The sequence below is a fragment of the Anabrus simplex genome, chromosome 14 (genome assembly GCF_040414725.1).
Source record: "Anabrus simplex isolate iqAnaSimp1 chromosome 14, ASM4041472v1, whole genome shotgun sequence".
Taxonomy (NCBI): Eukaryota; Metazoa; Arthropoda; class Insecta; order Orthoptera; family Tettigoniidae; genus Anabrus; species Anabrus simplex.
Window position 1 is genome coordinate 43,847,984 of NC_090278.1, and position 17,732 is coordinate 43,865,715.

The following is a 17,732-nucleotide window of genomic DNA, read 5'->3' on the forward strand; positions in this document are numbered from 1 at the left end:
GAGAGGGAAGAACGTGCTGTTAGATATTTCCTGCCCTTTCGTCAGTAATGCTCACGATGTTGGTGCAACAGGAGCACCCCTTCACTGTGTAATGCATAATTATAAAATTTCTTGCTCACGAAGGAGTTACAGCGGTGAAAACTGCCCAGTTCGGTGATCAAACATTGTCAAGGGTGCGTGTGTGTAAGGAGTGGCAGAGGAAAGGGAGGCAGCACACGTGGAAGCCAAAACTCGACTGTCAGCTGGCAAGGTTCTTGCAACTTTTTTTTTTTTCTTTCTATTGGCGAGGCATTTTGCTGATTGATTTTTTGCATTAGCGACGCACAATCAGTGCTGCTTACTACTGCGAGTTGTTGAACAAAGCAAGGGCCGCAAAAGACGAGACCAACCGATTCAAAAATGTGCGGCCCCATACTGCAGCTCTAACTATTTCCAAGCTACAGGAAATGCACTGGAGTACACTTTATCATCCTCCTTACAGCCCGGACTTATCGCCCTGCGATTTCCATTTATTCGGACCGCTTTAAAGAAGCTCTAGGAGGGCAACGATTTGAAGATAACGAGAGTGTGAGGACATGACCCTGTTCTTTTTACGATGAGGGCATAAAAAAGCTGCCCATACGCTGGGACAAATGCATTTCCAAAGCAGGAAACTATGTGGAAAAATAAATTGTAATTACCTTGTGTTTTTCAATAAATGAATTTAAATAAAAAATAAAATCCGATTTATATTTGATCTCCCCTCCCCCCCTCTTATATTGGTATTGTAAATTTACTCATTCGGGACAAATACTTCAGGTTCCCAATGGGAATCAACATCTATATCATCTGATGGCCAGGCAGGCATCCATTTTTGGAAATGGGACAAAATCTCTCATGCATTGGCACTGCCGGTGGCATCAAGTAGCCTACGCAGTGTCCTCCAAGTTTTGCAGTAGCCATGCGTTTTGGTAGGTGTGCTATTTTCCAACTGATGGGCCCAACTTAGCACACTGGGGCAAAATGCTGGCAACCAGGAATGAATTAGCTGGAAAATTTACAATGTCCAATAACGGATCATTTATATTGGTATTTTAAATTTACTTATACGGGACAAATATTTCAGGTTCCCAATGGAAATCAGCATCTATATCAAAGCCTTTCTTGTGTTTTAAACTTATATGGGTATTTGTTAAAAGACTTCTTTGGTGAGAGCTATTCTTCTTTTGATTTCTGTGGTGCATAATGCTTCCTAAGTAACTGAAATGTTACACGCATTCTATTTTGGAATTTTCTGCTATCTTTGCTCACAACTATTTCTTACTATTGATTCATACCTGCCAACTTTCCCGATTTAGGTGGGAGACTCCCTTTTTTAGCGTCTTGTTTCATGAACGTGTAACATTTGGTTTAAAATATCGCCATTTCAGCTTTTTACGCCAGTGGCCGAAAGTCCTTTGCTCATTGGCCGCTTTCAAATGAATATGGACGTTTCTTAATAGGAATGCGCGCGAATGTGCGATGTTTATCGAAAACCGTATATCGTGACGCATTAATCGATTGTCAATCTCTCGTTCTCGCGTGTTATGTTCGTGTTCATTCACATCAGTCTAGTAGACTCTAGAGACTAGTTGCTAGATTTTGAGTCTTTCTAGTAATTTAACCCATTAGCACCTGATTTAATTTTTTTCTGAGATTTGCTTATGTATTGTGTTTTGCCGCATGTTTGAGACCAAAATAAACTAATAAAACAAGTTTCAGAATTTTGGAATATTTGATGTTGCCATACGCTAGGTGCTTGCACTACCTAGGTTTAAAGTATTTTTTTGTTTTCGTGCAATAACAATCTTGAAATATCTTAGCATTATTTATTATAAGAATATGGAATATTAGTTTTATTCACATCACAGCAAAAAGAAAAATAGAATTATTGAACAAAGGAGAAAATATTTGTTTGCAGTACATAGACACGCACGTACAGTTCGTTGCTTGTCAAAACAAAACACTCACTGGAACAATAGAATAACATCAAAAATAAAGAAAATGAATAATCAAAGAATTTCAGATACAGTTACAAACTATAGAGCAACTACAGTAGTCTATATTTTCGGAGGCATATAAAAGCCCACCCTCAATACTTGCGCGTTAGGCACACAGATAGAGAATGACAATCCTTCACTGTCTTCATAGCATACTGCGTGTCCCAATAAGAACGCTTGGACGGCAACATATATTCAGAAATGAAAAGTATGCCGCTAAAGCAACGAATTTCATCAGAGGTTATTTGTGGGTCCGTAAAATTTAAAAACACTGCATACGTTTTAGTCTCTCGAACTAAATGTTCGATCAGCTGGTTATCTGTAAACAATTCAAAAATGTCAACAACAGTCATGGATTTCCACTTGCTATAACTAGGCTCCGGAAATGTCAACAGTCGCCCAATATTGAAATCAGCCCCATCGGTCTATCTTGGTTTTGTTACTTGATTTATTATTTCCTCTATCAGTTATCTGCTCTTTCGCAGCATCGGGTATTGAAACAGATCTTGCATCAGGAGACAAAAAAGCACATCATCCTCTGATAAACACACCATCACCGTCGTAACTAATCCCGATTCTTTCATTATTTACATCCCCCTGTGGGTGGGGGCGGTAGAATAACACCTACGGTATCTCCTGCCTGTCATAAGAGGCTACTAAAAGGGGCCCAGGGGCTCTGAACTCTGGAGCGTGGTTTGGCAACCACGGGGCCCTCAGCTGAGTCCTGGCATTGCTTCCACTTACTTGTGCCGGGCTCCTCACTTTCATCTATCCTACCCGACCTTCCTTGGTCAACTCTTGTTCTTTTCCGACCCCGACGCTATTAGGTTTGCGAGGGCTAGGGAGTCTTTCATTTTCACGCCCTTCGTGACCCTTGTCTTTCTTTGACCGATATCTTCATTTTTCGAAGTGTCGGACCCCTTCCATTTTTCTCTCTGATTAGTGCTATATAGAGGATGGTTGCCTAGTTGTACTTCCTCTTAAAACAATAATCACCACCACCACCACTTTCATTACTTACAAGCTTCATTTCAGCACTGACACATAACTGTTGAGAGAGATATCATCAATAAGCCCACCATGATCTTCATCACCAGGAGCCCTCATCTGTAAGTACATTTACATAGGGCAGTTCCACAAAAATATCACCATCGAGATCTTCAGTCACTAGCATATCCAGTGCTTCTAAAAGGGAGATGTATGAATCGGTATAACGTAGCCTATCATGATCTGACAGCTGCAGCAATTTTACTGAGTATAAACGCCTAGCGTTGCCATATGGCATTGTGCGCCCGTACTGTTAAAAATGCTTACAACATATATAATGAAGTGTGCACAACAGTACTGTAAACATAATCCAATGAAAGAACTTCACTTATAGATTTTATATCCTTATGTGAAGCCAGAAGCCATTTCGCAGGAATTTTAAAATAACTAAGAGTCCACCAGTCTGTGTCACAACAATAGATTTAAAAAATAAATAAATGTGATTACTAGATTCTACAAACTCTTCTCTAACTGTCGGATGACACTACAGTCTGCCAGATTATTTCTTGTTGCCAACAATATTAAAAGAAAAAGGTGCAAAAATCGTTGTCATATGGCAATGCAAGGCGCTAATGGGTTAATGGTAGAATTTCAAAGATAGCGACTAGTGACTTTTCTAGAAATTTTAGGACCCATTTGGAGACAATTCTGGCGAATTTTAATTTATTGCTTGATAACAATAACATTGCGCTTCGCAAAACGTGCGGGAGCGTGATGCGCTATATTAATCTATGCATTTGCTAAGTGCATAACTGATTCACACGTGTGGAGCATGAGCTCACACTATTTTCGGAAAGCTTATCAGAGAGCAATCACCTCAACCACATACTTCCTGTGAGGGAATAGAGATGTGTAATTTTTAGCCTTGTAGCCTCATATACCAACAGTCGGGTTTTGAGACAAGAGTTATAAAATATACCGTACCATAGTACTCCTGGATTATGCAAGACAAGTAAAATAAACAGTTTTGACCAATTGTATTTCCTGATTTCTCCTGATTTTTCCTAATTCTCATATAAAAATCTCCTGATTTTTGGTTTTGTAAAGTTGGCAGGTATGTTGATTCTAAATTTGTAATGTTCCAGTATATCACACAGAACAGTCAACATTCTATTTAATTCCTTACATGATAGCATTTATTTTAATCATGATATCCCTGTGTTTTGACAAGAATACTGACATCATTATAATGACGACGTAGAGTTTGGTTTGTCTGTTATGGCATCACCTGAAAATGAAGGGATGGATTTTAATGAAACATGGTAAGATCAAGTAGAAACTTAGCTATAAATTGTTCAAAAATTTCAACAGGAGGAGAGGTAACTCTCCAACATTTGGTTTTATACTAAAATAGCTCTTGTAGTATACTTTTTTCTGATACAGTGAAAAATAAGGGATATATCAGTGACAGTGATGCAAAAGAGCTGATAACAGAGAGTTGCTATGGAGATCATTCCAGCAAAGTTAAACCCGATACATGGCTTTCTTTTATCTTCAGACCCAAAGCCCACCTGGTGGCCATGATTGTTGAGGCGTTGAAGTCTGTAGGGTCTGACACTGTGGTTACCCGAGAATACCGTTCGTCGAAAAAGTTTCACCATCAGAATGTTGGTCGGCGCAGTAGGGGAGGTGGTCATATACAATTTCTAATCACTAGAGTGCGTGCCAAATGCGTGGGTTAAATTCCAAACCTGTCCTCGGTACTCACATGGAGTTAAGGCATATGCCACATTTGATGGTGATTCGTCTGTCGGATGGGGACATTAAGCCTTGAGCTGACCCCTTGGTGTTATTCCACAGGAGTAGTCTATGTGCCTTCCTATTATACATCACAGCATTCATTTCATCTCATTAACTCCTCCGATGAAGTTGACGTCAGGTAAGGCGTCCACCACGACAGATTCATATCATTGCACAGTATAAATTTCATTTTGTTTTGGCAGTTTTTCAATTGCATCACTTTAAATGTTAAATTATGTTTTATTATAACTTGTGTTTTAAGACTTAATTTCCACTGAAGGTGACTCTATAACAGGTTGGAAAATTTACAGTTACTGTAGATATATCATCTTTATAGATTTATTATATTACAATGTATTGAATTTAAGGAATTTTTAAATTTAAATTGATGTAATTTAGATTCATCTTGCCGACCCATAGAGAAACTGGACAAACATCAGTGGCAGTCATGCGAAAGACTCTAAGGAGAGTTGCTATTGAGATCATTCGTGTAACATTTTAAAGGCTTCGTACACCTGTCAGTATTTTTTAAATACTAGCAAATGTACCCGTGCTTCGCTACGGTATTCTACAATGTATGCGGATATCGAAGTAAATTGCTGTACATGAAGAATTTTTTAATTGCATGTCTCTTGGCGTTATCCGAGAAAAAGCATAGGGAGGTCCGCAGACGTTGTTTCCAATGTGAAGTGCGAGTTGCAGAGTTGTGATGATAACGACAGGTCCGCTTGTCTGCCGCAATTCACTATGCGTAACGTCAGTCACATTTTGATGGGTAAATTTGTTTATAATCAGGGGCACCTATACCTAATGATAAAGAGAATCAAGTAAATGAGTTTTTAAAAAAAATGCACGCTCCCGTGCCTTCTGCTAGTCAAATCAAGAAGGGAATTATGCATTACAATGGTACACAGGCGTTGGAGAAGGACCCCATTCCTATTGCAAGTTAAAGTCGATGTGGGGAGTACTGATTACAACAGCAGACGCCCTCCTGCTGACAGTCACTATTGATTTGTAAAGTATTAGTTATAATGTAAGTCACACCCCCTTCTAGATCGCTCCAAATTGACTTAAATTAATAAATGTAGATCAACATACGGAAGTATATACATGTTCACCTTCATTTACAGAATAACTGCCGCTAAACGGTGCATTCATATTGAAAAATGGATAGTATGAAAAGACGCCTGTGGCCTCGTTTAGCGATCTAAATGGCTGGCCCTATGATATTTCCTCGTATCTCATCTATTTAAAGGCAAGATTATTTTAGAAACTTTGAACAGGGTGAAATTTGTGTAAGGTTTTCACACAATGAATTACTTTTCAGATACTTATGCGACAGCTTCAAACATAAGAATTGGGCTGAGTGGGCCAATATTCGTGTAGAATTTGATGATCCCATCTTTCCTATAAGTGAATCAAACCATCAGTTATACGTGTACCAAGTGGAAAATTTAAGTAAATCCAGAAATAGAGCCAAATTTAACATAAGGGATAGGGATACGACAAAAAGTCATAGTACCAATATAATGGTCCGTTATTGGACATTATAAATTTCCCAGCTAACTCATTCTTCGTTGCCTGCGTTTCGCCCTCGTGTGCTAAGTTAGGCTTATCAGTTGGGACTTAGCACACCACACAAGACGCAAGCCTAGTGCATACCGTGGAGGCCACTGCATAGGCTATTTGAAGCCACCAGCAGTGCCAATGCACTATGAGAGCTATGTCTCATTTCCAAAAATAGATGCCTGCCTGGCCATCAAGTGATGTAGATGTTGCTTCCCATACGGAACCTAAAATATTTGTCCTAGTCATAAGACCAAAGTTGTAGATCACTCCAAATTGAACGGAGATTGTGCCATCCGTTTTGTGATATGACTTACCGTTTAGCCACTAAATACCTCGAAAGGAAGGTCTGCACCGTCATTAAAATTGCCTCCATATTTCAATATTTTCCGGGAGTAAAAAATAAAATGTTTAAACATCTCGTAAATTATCCATCGGTTACAGGCTAAGGCCCGGTTTCATCAACACATGTTAAATATATACTAACAAGTAGTTAGTTAATACGGAGTTAGAAATTTAACATCTTGTTAGGTTTCTTGCGTTTCATCAAACTTTTCTTGTGAAATGTTAACTAATCGACTGTTAACTCTCCCAATATTGCGAACTGGTGCGAATCAAGGAGGCAGTGGTACGAACATGCTGTTTTACAGCGCGCTCCGATGCGCTTTTGTTTGAGCACAGCTGTAAAATATGGCGCGTGAAGTGAAACGGAATCGTAATTCTAATTTTTCCTCCTTCGAAGAAGAGTTGTTACTTGAATTAGTTAGTAAATACATATATAAGTTATTGAGTGCAAGCGCACAGATGGCTTGACGATAAAAGAAAAGGACGAGGCGCGGGAAAAGTCCGCGAGGTTTTCAATGGGGTAAACAGATACTTTTTTTTAGCGGGTATCCGCTGTCACCTAACAAAATCAATTCGTTAATTGTCCCACTTCAAACTGTGCTCCGATATGGGAGTTATTAAATATTGTATTGTCGTGTGCAGAACCAGACTACCTAGCAAGTATATCCCTGATTTGGAGGTTAGGCTCACTAATCGCCTGAACATTAACATTAACAGAGAAATATCCCTTTCGATTACGATATATTTCGGCCCAATTGCCTCCAGGTGATTGGATTCTTACATGTGTGCAATCTATTGCATGTAGAACAAACACCAGGAAAACGGCTTAATTCATAGAAGTCGCGGATAATTTACTGACGCTCTTCTACTGAAGGGAATGTTATATACCTCCTCATGGATGCTATGGCTGCAGACACACGACAAACAACTCTATTAACAGTGGCTTTAGAAATTCCAGCATTGTCTCTGGCCATTATGTGAAAATAACCAGTAGCAAAAACTCGTAATATTATCAGTACCTGCAACATTGGAGAAAGAGGTAGGTTTCCCTTCGTAGGATATTCTAACCTCACTTGAATTTCGTCAACAACCTTAGCAACGACTGTTTTCGATAACCTGTATCTATGAAGAAATTTCGGATCCGTCAAATTTTCAAAGTCATTACGTCGCTGAACTCTTCTTCGATCAGGACTGTTTTGTAAAAGATCTAAATAGAGCAATTCCGCCTCGAAAGCGAGATTCACAGCAGCCATTTTGGAACAGGTTGCTAAATGCTAATGTTAGCCATTTAACATTGGAAATGGCTGATGTTAACTTTATAACGCAGTTTAACATTTGTTAATGTTAACATTTGTTGATGAAACGCAAATTTTCTTAAATCGTATGTTAAAATGATTTAACACCTTGTTAAGTACTAACATGTGTTGATGAAACCGGGCCTAAGAGCTATAATTTTGCCAATTTTCAATTTTCTAACTCGTCTGGAAGATTGTGCTGCCATCTTGATATGGGGGAGGGGGTTAAAATTTAGGACTTTCAGGAAACATTTAAGCCCATGAAACCTATAGGTTATCGTTCTGGATAAATATCGCCGACTTGTTCTTATGCAGATTTGAAATTCCCAGCGTGTCCCTCTCAGAGAATTGTGAGAATTTTAGATTTTTCTAGGGATCCTGAAGTCATCAGGTTGCCTGGTACAAAGTTTTAAGTTTCTAGGATGCCTAGAACGGCCTCATTAATTCACGTCTGTTTTCATTTTTATGCCCTAATTTATCTATGTATAGTACAGTATATATAGATCGCGCCAAACTGACTTCTATTTGTTAATATGGATTATATTTCACCCGATTCCGAAGTGGTTCTACGGACGTCTTACTCGCACAGTATGTTTTCCAGGTAGTAAGTCATACTTGAAAGTCATACTGGAACATACACACGTCTGTTACCTAGGGCATTCTTGACAATTTATTTTTTCACTCTTTCTTACTCTCTATGCCAAAGGGGGCTGAAGCTGGGCTTTAAAAATCACAGTGACACGGAAAACTATGGGTTAGGCAGTATATTCGATTATTATTATATCTCACTCCTCCCTCCCCCTAAAGGGGGTTAAACTTTGTTTTCAAAAATCGGGAGTGTTACTCTTCATCTCAGCGACCCCGAAAACGATGGCTTCAACACTATTTTCGATTATTTTAAAATCTGAATCCCCTCACCCCCCCACCAGAAAGGGTGATGAACTTATAAAATATCCAGGGTCTCGCCATTCTCAGCGACCCCGACAACTATGGATTCAACATTATTTTCGTTTATTTTTATATGTCACTCCCCCATTGCCACCCACCACGAAGGGGGCTGAACTTCAAAAAATTATGGAGTGCCATTATTCATCTCAGTGACCCCAAAAAGTATGGATTCGACACTACATTCGATGATGTGTATACCGCAGCCCTCTCACCCCCCCCCCCCCTAATGTTTCCTGGGGTGTATTACCTCCACGTGGTTTGTCTCCTGATACTAAAATTCCGGAGTGTCACTATTCATCTCAGCGACCGCAAAGACTACGTATTTGACAGTATTTTCTATTATTTCTATATATCACTCCCCCCCCAACGAAGAGGGCTGAACTTGGACATTAAAAAATTCCGGAGTGTTGCTATTCATATCAGCGAGCCCGAAAAGTATGGATTCAACACTACTTTAGATTATTTTCGTATATCACGCCCCCATCGCCCCCTACCACGCAGGGAGCTGAACTTGGACTTAAAAAACTCCGGAGTGTGACTATTCATCTCAACGACCACGAAAAGTATGCATGCAACACTACTTTTGATGATTTTTGTATCTCAGTCACCTTGCCCCCCCTGCCCCTAAGGTTTCTTGGGGTGTATAACCCCCACGTGGTTTGTCTCCTGATACTAAAAATCTGAAGTGTACACTTCACCTCGGTGACCCCGAAAACTATGTATTCGACACTATTTTAGTTTAATTTTATATATTACTCCCCTCTCGTCCCCATTCGTAAGAGGACTGAAATTGGACTTTAAAAAATCCAGAATGTCACTATTCATCTCAGCGACCCCGAAAAGCATGGATTCAACACTATTTTCGTTAATTTGTATATCTGACCCCCTTTTCCCCCTGCCCCTAAGGTTTCCTGGGCTGTCTTACCCCCACGTGTTTTGTCTCCTGATACTAAAAATCCGGAGTGTACAATTCACCTCGACGACCCTGAAAACTATGGATTCGACACTATTTTCGTTTAATTTTATAAATCAGTCCCCCCTTGCCCCCACCCAAATGGAAGGAGAAATTTGACTTTTAAAAAATCGAGTGTGTCACTATTCACCTCAGCGACCCCAAAAACTATGGATTCGACACTATTTTCAATTATTTTTTTACCTGACCCCCCCTAACCCCCCACCCGTAAGGGGACTAGAGGTGGCTTACCCCCACAGTGCTCGTCTCCAGATAGCAAATAATAAGTGTTCAAAATTTGATTGAAATTGCTCCAGTGGTTTAGGAGGAGATGTGTCATTTACACACATACATCCATTTATATATATAGCATAGATAGATAGATAGATAGATAGATAGATAGATAGATAGATAGATAAACATGGCACTAGGCTTACCCAAGCTCATAGAGGAGCAGGACATTCCAAAGGAAGAGGTCAAATCACAATGAACAGTAATGCAGTGCTAAAGGAGTACAGAGGGCAAGGAATCGAGTACAGTTACTATAGGTACCGCACATCTGGTTTGTTCAAGCGCAAGCAGCCTCAAGTAACAGACGACAACTTGTACGTACTAGTGTAATAAACTGGTATTGTGAAGAAATTTGCATTTTCAGATGTGATTTGTATCCCTGTTGATGAACTGCAGATGGATTGTCCTAGTTGATGTAAGCAAAGTTTGAAATAGTTTCTTTGATCTGAACCAACAGAAGCCCTTAATGTTTTTCCTCATATTGTTAATGTTTCAGCTGTGGCCTGCCGTGATGGTGATCAACTTCTCCCTCGTTCCTCTTCAGTACCAGGTGCTCGTCACACAGGTTGTAGCTGTATTTTGGAACACATACTTCTCATGGAAAGCGAATCAGCCGCTCCAGCTGCCTTTACCTCATAGTTGACGAGTGAGTGGAGACATTTTCTTTTCTGACCTTGAGGGTGGGAAGGACCTGGTCTCTTTCTGTGAGCAGGTTGAACACTGTGCTCACAGCGCAGAAACATGCTTGCATGCTGCTGGATATCTTTGTTTATTTAGACAGCACCATGTCCACCGTGCTATTCGCATGGAGGAAATTCTTTTGGTTTTGGAAGAAATTAATTCAGATCCAGGGGGTTGTTGAGGAAATGTTGGAAACTGAGTTAGTGGTGGTGGTAGGAAAGTGGTCACGTCGCATGGTCTGACGGTGAGTTCGTGACAGGAGGCCAACCCAGAATCCCCAGAACCTTTTGTGAATGAGAACATTTTGACCAATGTTACAGATGGAAGTAACTCATTTTGTGAACAGATAGTTGAGGATAAGCCAAAAGCTTACAGTGGACATGCCCAGTCCATCTTAGTCGATGACCAACGTTGAAAGCTTTCGTATTTGCTTTCTGTAAAACTGCAAGATTGGTGATGTTCAAATTGGAGTGGAGTTTCTGCTGCTTATGTCATGGCGTTAAAAGATTCAGGCCTCACATCCATAAACCGTCAGAAATTAGCTTCCCAGAAGGAAACTATATTTTAAATTTTCACAGTTGTCATCCAAATGCCATGTGACCAGCATGGAGTCAGTTGATCACATGCTCCTATCTGAAACAATGTTATTGAATTCCACAATGGTTTTTCCTTGGTTTTCTAAGCATTGATGATGCTGCCAAAACAATCGAAAGCACACTTGAAACAATTGACGAACTGAGAGAGAGATTTATTATCATCCGTCCTCCAATGAGGGTGACCATTCGGATTCAGAATACAGTTACAATTTCAGTGGAGTTTAAAAATATAAACTTAAAAAATGGATATTTAATCATTAATGCTGTTAGGCCTATCTTCTTTCCCCAGGGTTAGTGGGGGAGGAATGTTAGTCACGTTCTCAGGTAGAGATGCAGAGAGTCCCTCAGTATATCTATATTACCATTTTCTCTAACTTGCAGAATGGACCTTTTAAATTGTGTAGGGAGGTCGATGTCTGACTAGGGAGGTGCCTCTTGCTTCGAATAGCAGGCCTCTGACAATCCACCGATCGATAAAGTGGCAGCCGAGGTCTAAACAAAATTACGAATAATGGGAATAAAAGGGTAAATTTATAAATATATGAAAATCAAAGCATATACGAGGTAAACCTAGCTTGCAGGTAACGACAACTATGGAAAGGATTTGGAAGTGGTGTGGAAACCCTATTGAGGTCCGTGGGATTGTATTTGTTGTGGGGAAAGGAGGAAACCGACGGTCACCCTTCAATCTTAGTTTAATAATTAATGAAAGAAGATAAAAGTACAAAGCAAGTTAATGAACCAAAGAAGTAGTTAACATAGTAGATGAAAATTAAGAAAATGGAAAAACTAATTCGCACTAGGTAGGTAATATTAATCATCAATTCAACTTTTTTCAAAAAAAAAAAAAAAAAAAAAAAAAAAAAAAAAAAAAAAAAAGGACACTAACTGAAACATCAAACTCTTAAGGACAGAAGGAAATTAAACTTCATCCAGAGGCTGACACATAATTACGGGAGGCAAACTCAAAAGGAAAACAAAATTTTACAAGTGACTGACAATATCATAAATCCAGAAAAGAAAGTTAAATTTAAATTAATTACAATCCACTGAACCAGAAAAGAGAATTGCCTCCAAAAACAAATTTGATATTTAAATTGGCAAATATGGAATATCAAAGGTAAATACTGGTGCACGAATAATAATTTACATTTTAACAGAAGTTGCATAAAAAACACTGAAAGCCGAAACACAAGAATGAATAGCGCTTACCGTGGGCTGGAGTTCCTAGACGAGACGGACGATCAGATGTAAATAATAATAATCGTATGTCCTCAGCTGCCGTGTGCAGACATTTCAATTTGACGCCATCTGGCTGCCTGCTCATCAATTTCGACGTTCTGTTTTACTCTAGGACCACTAGATGGCAGACCGAGTAAACCGAAACTCTCTTGAGCGTCTGTGGCTGAGATTTAATGAATTTTGTTGGGTAAACACCAAATGTGTCACCAGAGTTCTCGTACATGCTGACATCGTACGACATGGAGTGTTGAATGGACTTTTTTCCACCCTTCAAAAATCCGACTACCTCTGCCGGGTTTGAACCCGCTATCTAGGGATCCAGAGGCCGACACTCTACCACTGATCCACAGAGGCAGCTGGTCAGTTGTTAAAAACCCAGAAAATACACTTCGCTCTCATGAGGAGCCCGAAGCTGAAAATGGCCTGGGGCCTATTCCACGAACGAACTTTGCAACTTTTCACTTTGCACTTTTCAGTTCAGATTTTGTTCCACCATCGCTTTTCAGATTTAGCTTGCGAAGTGAAAAGTGAAAAGTTAGAAATCTTTTCACTTTTCAAGCCTGTTATGTTCCTCCATTGGTACAGAAATGCAAAGTGCAAAGAAATGAAGTGAAAAGTTTTCATAAATCTTGCTAAGAGATGATTCCCTTTTTATATGTTAATTAACATGTACATTAGTTTCTCGGCGTAGAATTTGGTTTAGTGATATAAACACGTTACTACGTGAGCTTCTGTTAGCATCAAGTGAGGACAGTGATGATGAATCCAATAATAGGACGTACAAAGACTGGATTAATTTTCATAACCTCACTTCGACGTAATATCGCGAGTGATTTCGTATTATCCCAATAGAGGCTGACTATATTCTTGAAATGATCGGTCATTTATTGAAACAAAGAAGTAAATTCCTTTCCGATAGGCCTATACAGTTTGCTCATGGAATAAACTCGATCGGATCACTCATTCGCAAAGACTTTTCACTTTGCGAAGAAATTGAAAAGTACAGCCTAGTTCATGGTGGAACAAAAATTGAAAAGTGCAAAGTTGAAAAGTTGCAAAGTTCGTTCGTGGATAGGCCCCTGGTCACAAGTGACCAATGGGATAATCGTATTTACAGCCGACGTCCATATTCCCCAATTAAAATAGTCCTTCTCTTAATTTTTGATGGGGTAAGTCCTTTATAAATTCAAGAACATTTCTTTCTGATGAAACTGGAAATAACAAGGAACATCCTGCTAACAACGGCACGTGTAGCTACACCCTGCCATGAAAGTTAATACTTTAAAGTCTACAAATGCTAGTTACAATAAACAATTGGTACAACCACAACTACATGAAATTTTAAATACCACAATTTCTTTGAACATGAATCTTGTAATGTTCGTTTATTGTTCCAAATAGTAAATAAACAATTTTCTTCACCAGTCCCAAAAGATAAAATAGTAAAAACAATATATTGAACCCTTTAAGGTCCTTCACAGTATACCTACCTTCCTTACCTATTAGCAAATCAGCATGAGATCCTTCCCTTGGGTCGTCTAGGGTTCTTCATCATTTGCTTAGGTAAGAGACGTGTTTCAGTAACTTAATCTATCTAAATGAGAGGAATCAAGTCAAAGAAATTGATATTTATTTAAAGAATTTAAAATAAAATCGAAGAGACACATGACATTTTAACAACGAACTCAGTCTTGTCTGTAACAGATATTAACAATAATAATGCTGATGAGAGATACTGGCTTTGGTGAGGGGCATCCTTACTAGAAACCACTGTCCTAAGTTAAGAGTGAAATAAAGAAAATCTGGAGATCCCTAAGATCGGTTTCAGTGTGAGACTGCATGTATCATCATAATGATTCGTGATGATCCAGCCCCCATAACACGAGCTCTGGACTCGTGGTATAATTAAGGCGGTCGTACAACGTGCGTTCCATAAGTAATGTGACCAGTTTTTTTCTGACGCAACTGTACACCGCAGCGTGTTCTAACCTGCTGGGCTAGGTGGAGGGGAGTGTTAGCTTCAAACGCTCTTTGTCTCATTGTGACGCAACTGTACACCGCAGCGTGTTCTAACCTGCTGGGCTAGGTGGAGGGGAGTGTTAGCTTCAAACGCTCTTTGTCTCATTGTGACGCAACTGTACACCGCAGCGTGTTCTAACCTGCTGGGCTAGGTGGAGGAGAGTGTTAGCTTCAAACACTCTTTGTCTCATTCAGCAGCGACCTGCCGGAGAGTCAGGACGTGCGTTTCCGTCAAGCCCGTTTTGAGTTCATGTAACACGGCACAATGGATCGTTCTGTAGAGCAACGGTACGCTATCAAATTTTGCGTTCTACTTGGGAAGTCCGCCACCGAAACGTTTCCATTACTTCAGCAGGCCTTTGGGACTGATTGCTTGTCCAAATCACAAGTTTTCTGATGGCACAAATCGTTCATGGAGGGCCGAGAAGAGATCACCGACGAACCTCGCAGTGATGGCCATCAACCTCACGAGTCGACGTAAATGTGACTCGTGTGCGCAACTGTTTGAACTCTGACAGATGATTGAGCCTTCAATTAATAGCACAAACTCTAAACATGCCCAAAACAACCGTTTTCCGCATTGTGACTGAAGATTTGAACATGAGAAAGGTGTGTGCCAAACTGGTCCCAAAAGTGTTGACCGACGAACAAAAGGACATGGCGAGTACTTCGATGTGGAGAAATGTTTGAAATGTGTGAAAATGATCCTAATTTTTTTAACTCAGTTATCACTGGTGATGAGACATGGATTTTTGAGTACGACACTGAGACAAAAAGGCAGAGTTCAGGGTGGCACACCCCATCGTCGCCCCGTCCCAAGAAGGCACGCATGAGCAAGTCCAGGATCAAAAATTGTCTTCTTTGACGTCAGAGGCATTGTCCGCCACGAATTCGTACCTACCGGGACTACAGTGAACTCAGCTTTCTTCTTGGAAGTGCTCAAAAGACTGAAAAGGAGGGTCTCGCACTGCCAAAGCGACATCAAGGACACGTGGAAAGTTCATCACGACAACACACGGAGTCATTCATTGTCAACGACTTCCTGGCCAGGACCAACACCCCAGTGGTTCCCCAGCCTCCCTACAGTCCTGACCTTGCTCCCGCTGACTTTTTTTGTTTCCTCAGTTAAAACGAGTCATGAAAGGAAAACATCAGGACACGATTGAAAGAATCCAGGCGCATGTTACATCGGCTCTAAAGGACATTCCGGAAAAGGCCTTCCAGGCATGGAAACACCGCCTCCAGAAGTGTATCAACGCAAGAGGGTGCTGTTTCGAAGATTTTTGATTATTTGTATGAATATCCTCAATAAATGATTTTTTATGAATTTGGTCGCATTGTATGTACCACACAGTGGTTGTACCTTATGGACCCTTAATTGAATCAATGTGACCTGCGACTATGTCATGGACTGACATCTAATGTGGTAATCTACATTAAAGTCATTGTGGATGATGACCGCAAGGAAAATGGCCCTAATCTATGTCACTGAGGTTGATGATCCCATGACCATCCAAATTTCTAAGCTGAACGCAGTTAGTTACAGTAGCTGATGACCAAGTTTTCCACATTAATAAATCCCCAGCACATCTGATGCTCAACAAATCAATTACAACAACAAATGCTCACAACACTTGTGGCAGTCAAGTTCCTTCCCATCGAACATGTTCCTTTAATCATTAAGTTAACAAGTTGAGATTTCGCAGCAAAATAAACTTATATTTACAGAATACATTTTAAGTTAGTCACTTGGTTTTAAGTTAATTCTCAAAATACTACTTCACTGAATTTAATAATTTAATAAATGAAGTATTCTCATAATCCTGATTAACAACAAATTTTATCTGTCCGGATGAGTGGTTTCCTTAAAAATCCCTAATTATTTCAATTAGAGTATTTGTCTTCTTTACTGCTTGTATTTTCTTCATCGCTGCTGAAAATGTAATGCATTTTATAGTCTCCACTACTATTTATTTATTTTGTGACATCACTCAACAAGCTTACATTAACACTAACAATTATTAAGAAACTAGCTTGGATAATCCTAACATTAAATACTACAATCTGTATAAATTAATGCACAACTTAAAATAAGAAATCCCCGCCATGTTGCTTTGTGACGTTAAAATATAAGACTTTGTACAACCCTCGAATAATGTCAGACAACAATCATTTACTGATTGTCAAATTTTGACATCCCTGAAATTGGTTAAATCCAACCTTATCGTCTCATTTCTGTAGCTTCAAAATAATGAAATAAAATCTTTATTGAACAAGACTATTCTAAAGAATAAAATCTGATTCCAAACAATATCCTAATCAATGAGAAATTCACATTACAGTTAGTTCCTTTCTAGTAGCGAGCTAAATCAAATAACAGCTCACCGGGTAACGGGGTACAATTCTCCCCTCTGTTATCGCAAGACGACACACACATGGCTACTGGTCTTTTTTAACTAACATTAAAATGAAACAACAAACACGATCTCGCTGGCAATTCTCATAAAATATAATTCTTAACTCACATAGATTATGCAAAGAGATTTACTTTAAGACGTCACTCAAATATTCTTATCCATCACGGACCTACGGTTTAACGTGGAATCCTAATTATGGACTGACCCTATTCCAATCTCAATAAATTACACAAAATAACTCCTTGGGTTTCTTACACTGAACATCCTGGCATCAACACTACAGGATTTCAACAACCTGATTCACAATCTTTCCTTACTTCCCATTTTGCAAGACTTGAAACACTTGCTCGACACGACACTAATACGGAATATCTCTCTTGGGCCGTCTACAATGCTGTTACCCAAACACTCTGTGACAATTAACCATCTCTCCCCCGTATCAGGGGTAAATATATCGAAAACCGAAATTCACAATCTTAATTTACCAAAATTTTACTGTTGTTTCATCTCATCGATTCTACATAGATTTCAACAGACTTTGGAATAGCAATCCCTGTAACAAAATTTTATCGATC

At 39.5% G+C, this 17,732-nt stretch overlaps 1 protein-coding gene across 2 annotated transcripts in view; it reads left to right on the top strand.

Annotated features, from left to right (window-relative positions):
* The window catches only part of LOC136885738 (protein Mpv17), a 143,653-nt gene that overhangs the window by 106,996 nt on the left and 18,925 nt on the right, over positions 1 to 17,732 (top strand). For both annotated transcript variants that reach the window (XM_067158475.2, XM_067158474.2), the window contains one exon: positions 10,699 to 10,848. In XM_067158475.2, the coding sequence (XP_067014576.1) occupies positions 10,699 to 10,845 (147 nt within the window). In that variant the 3' untranslated portion in view covers positions 10,846 to 10,848. The remainder of the gene's footprint in view (positions 1 to 10,698; positions 10,849 to 17,732) is intronic.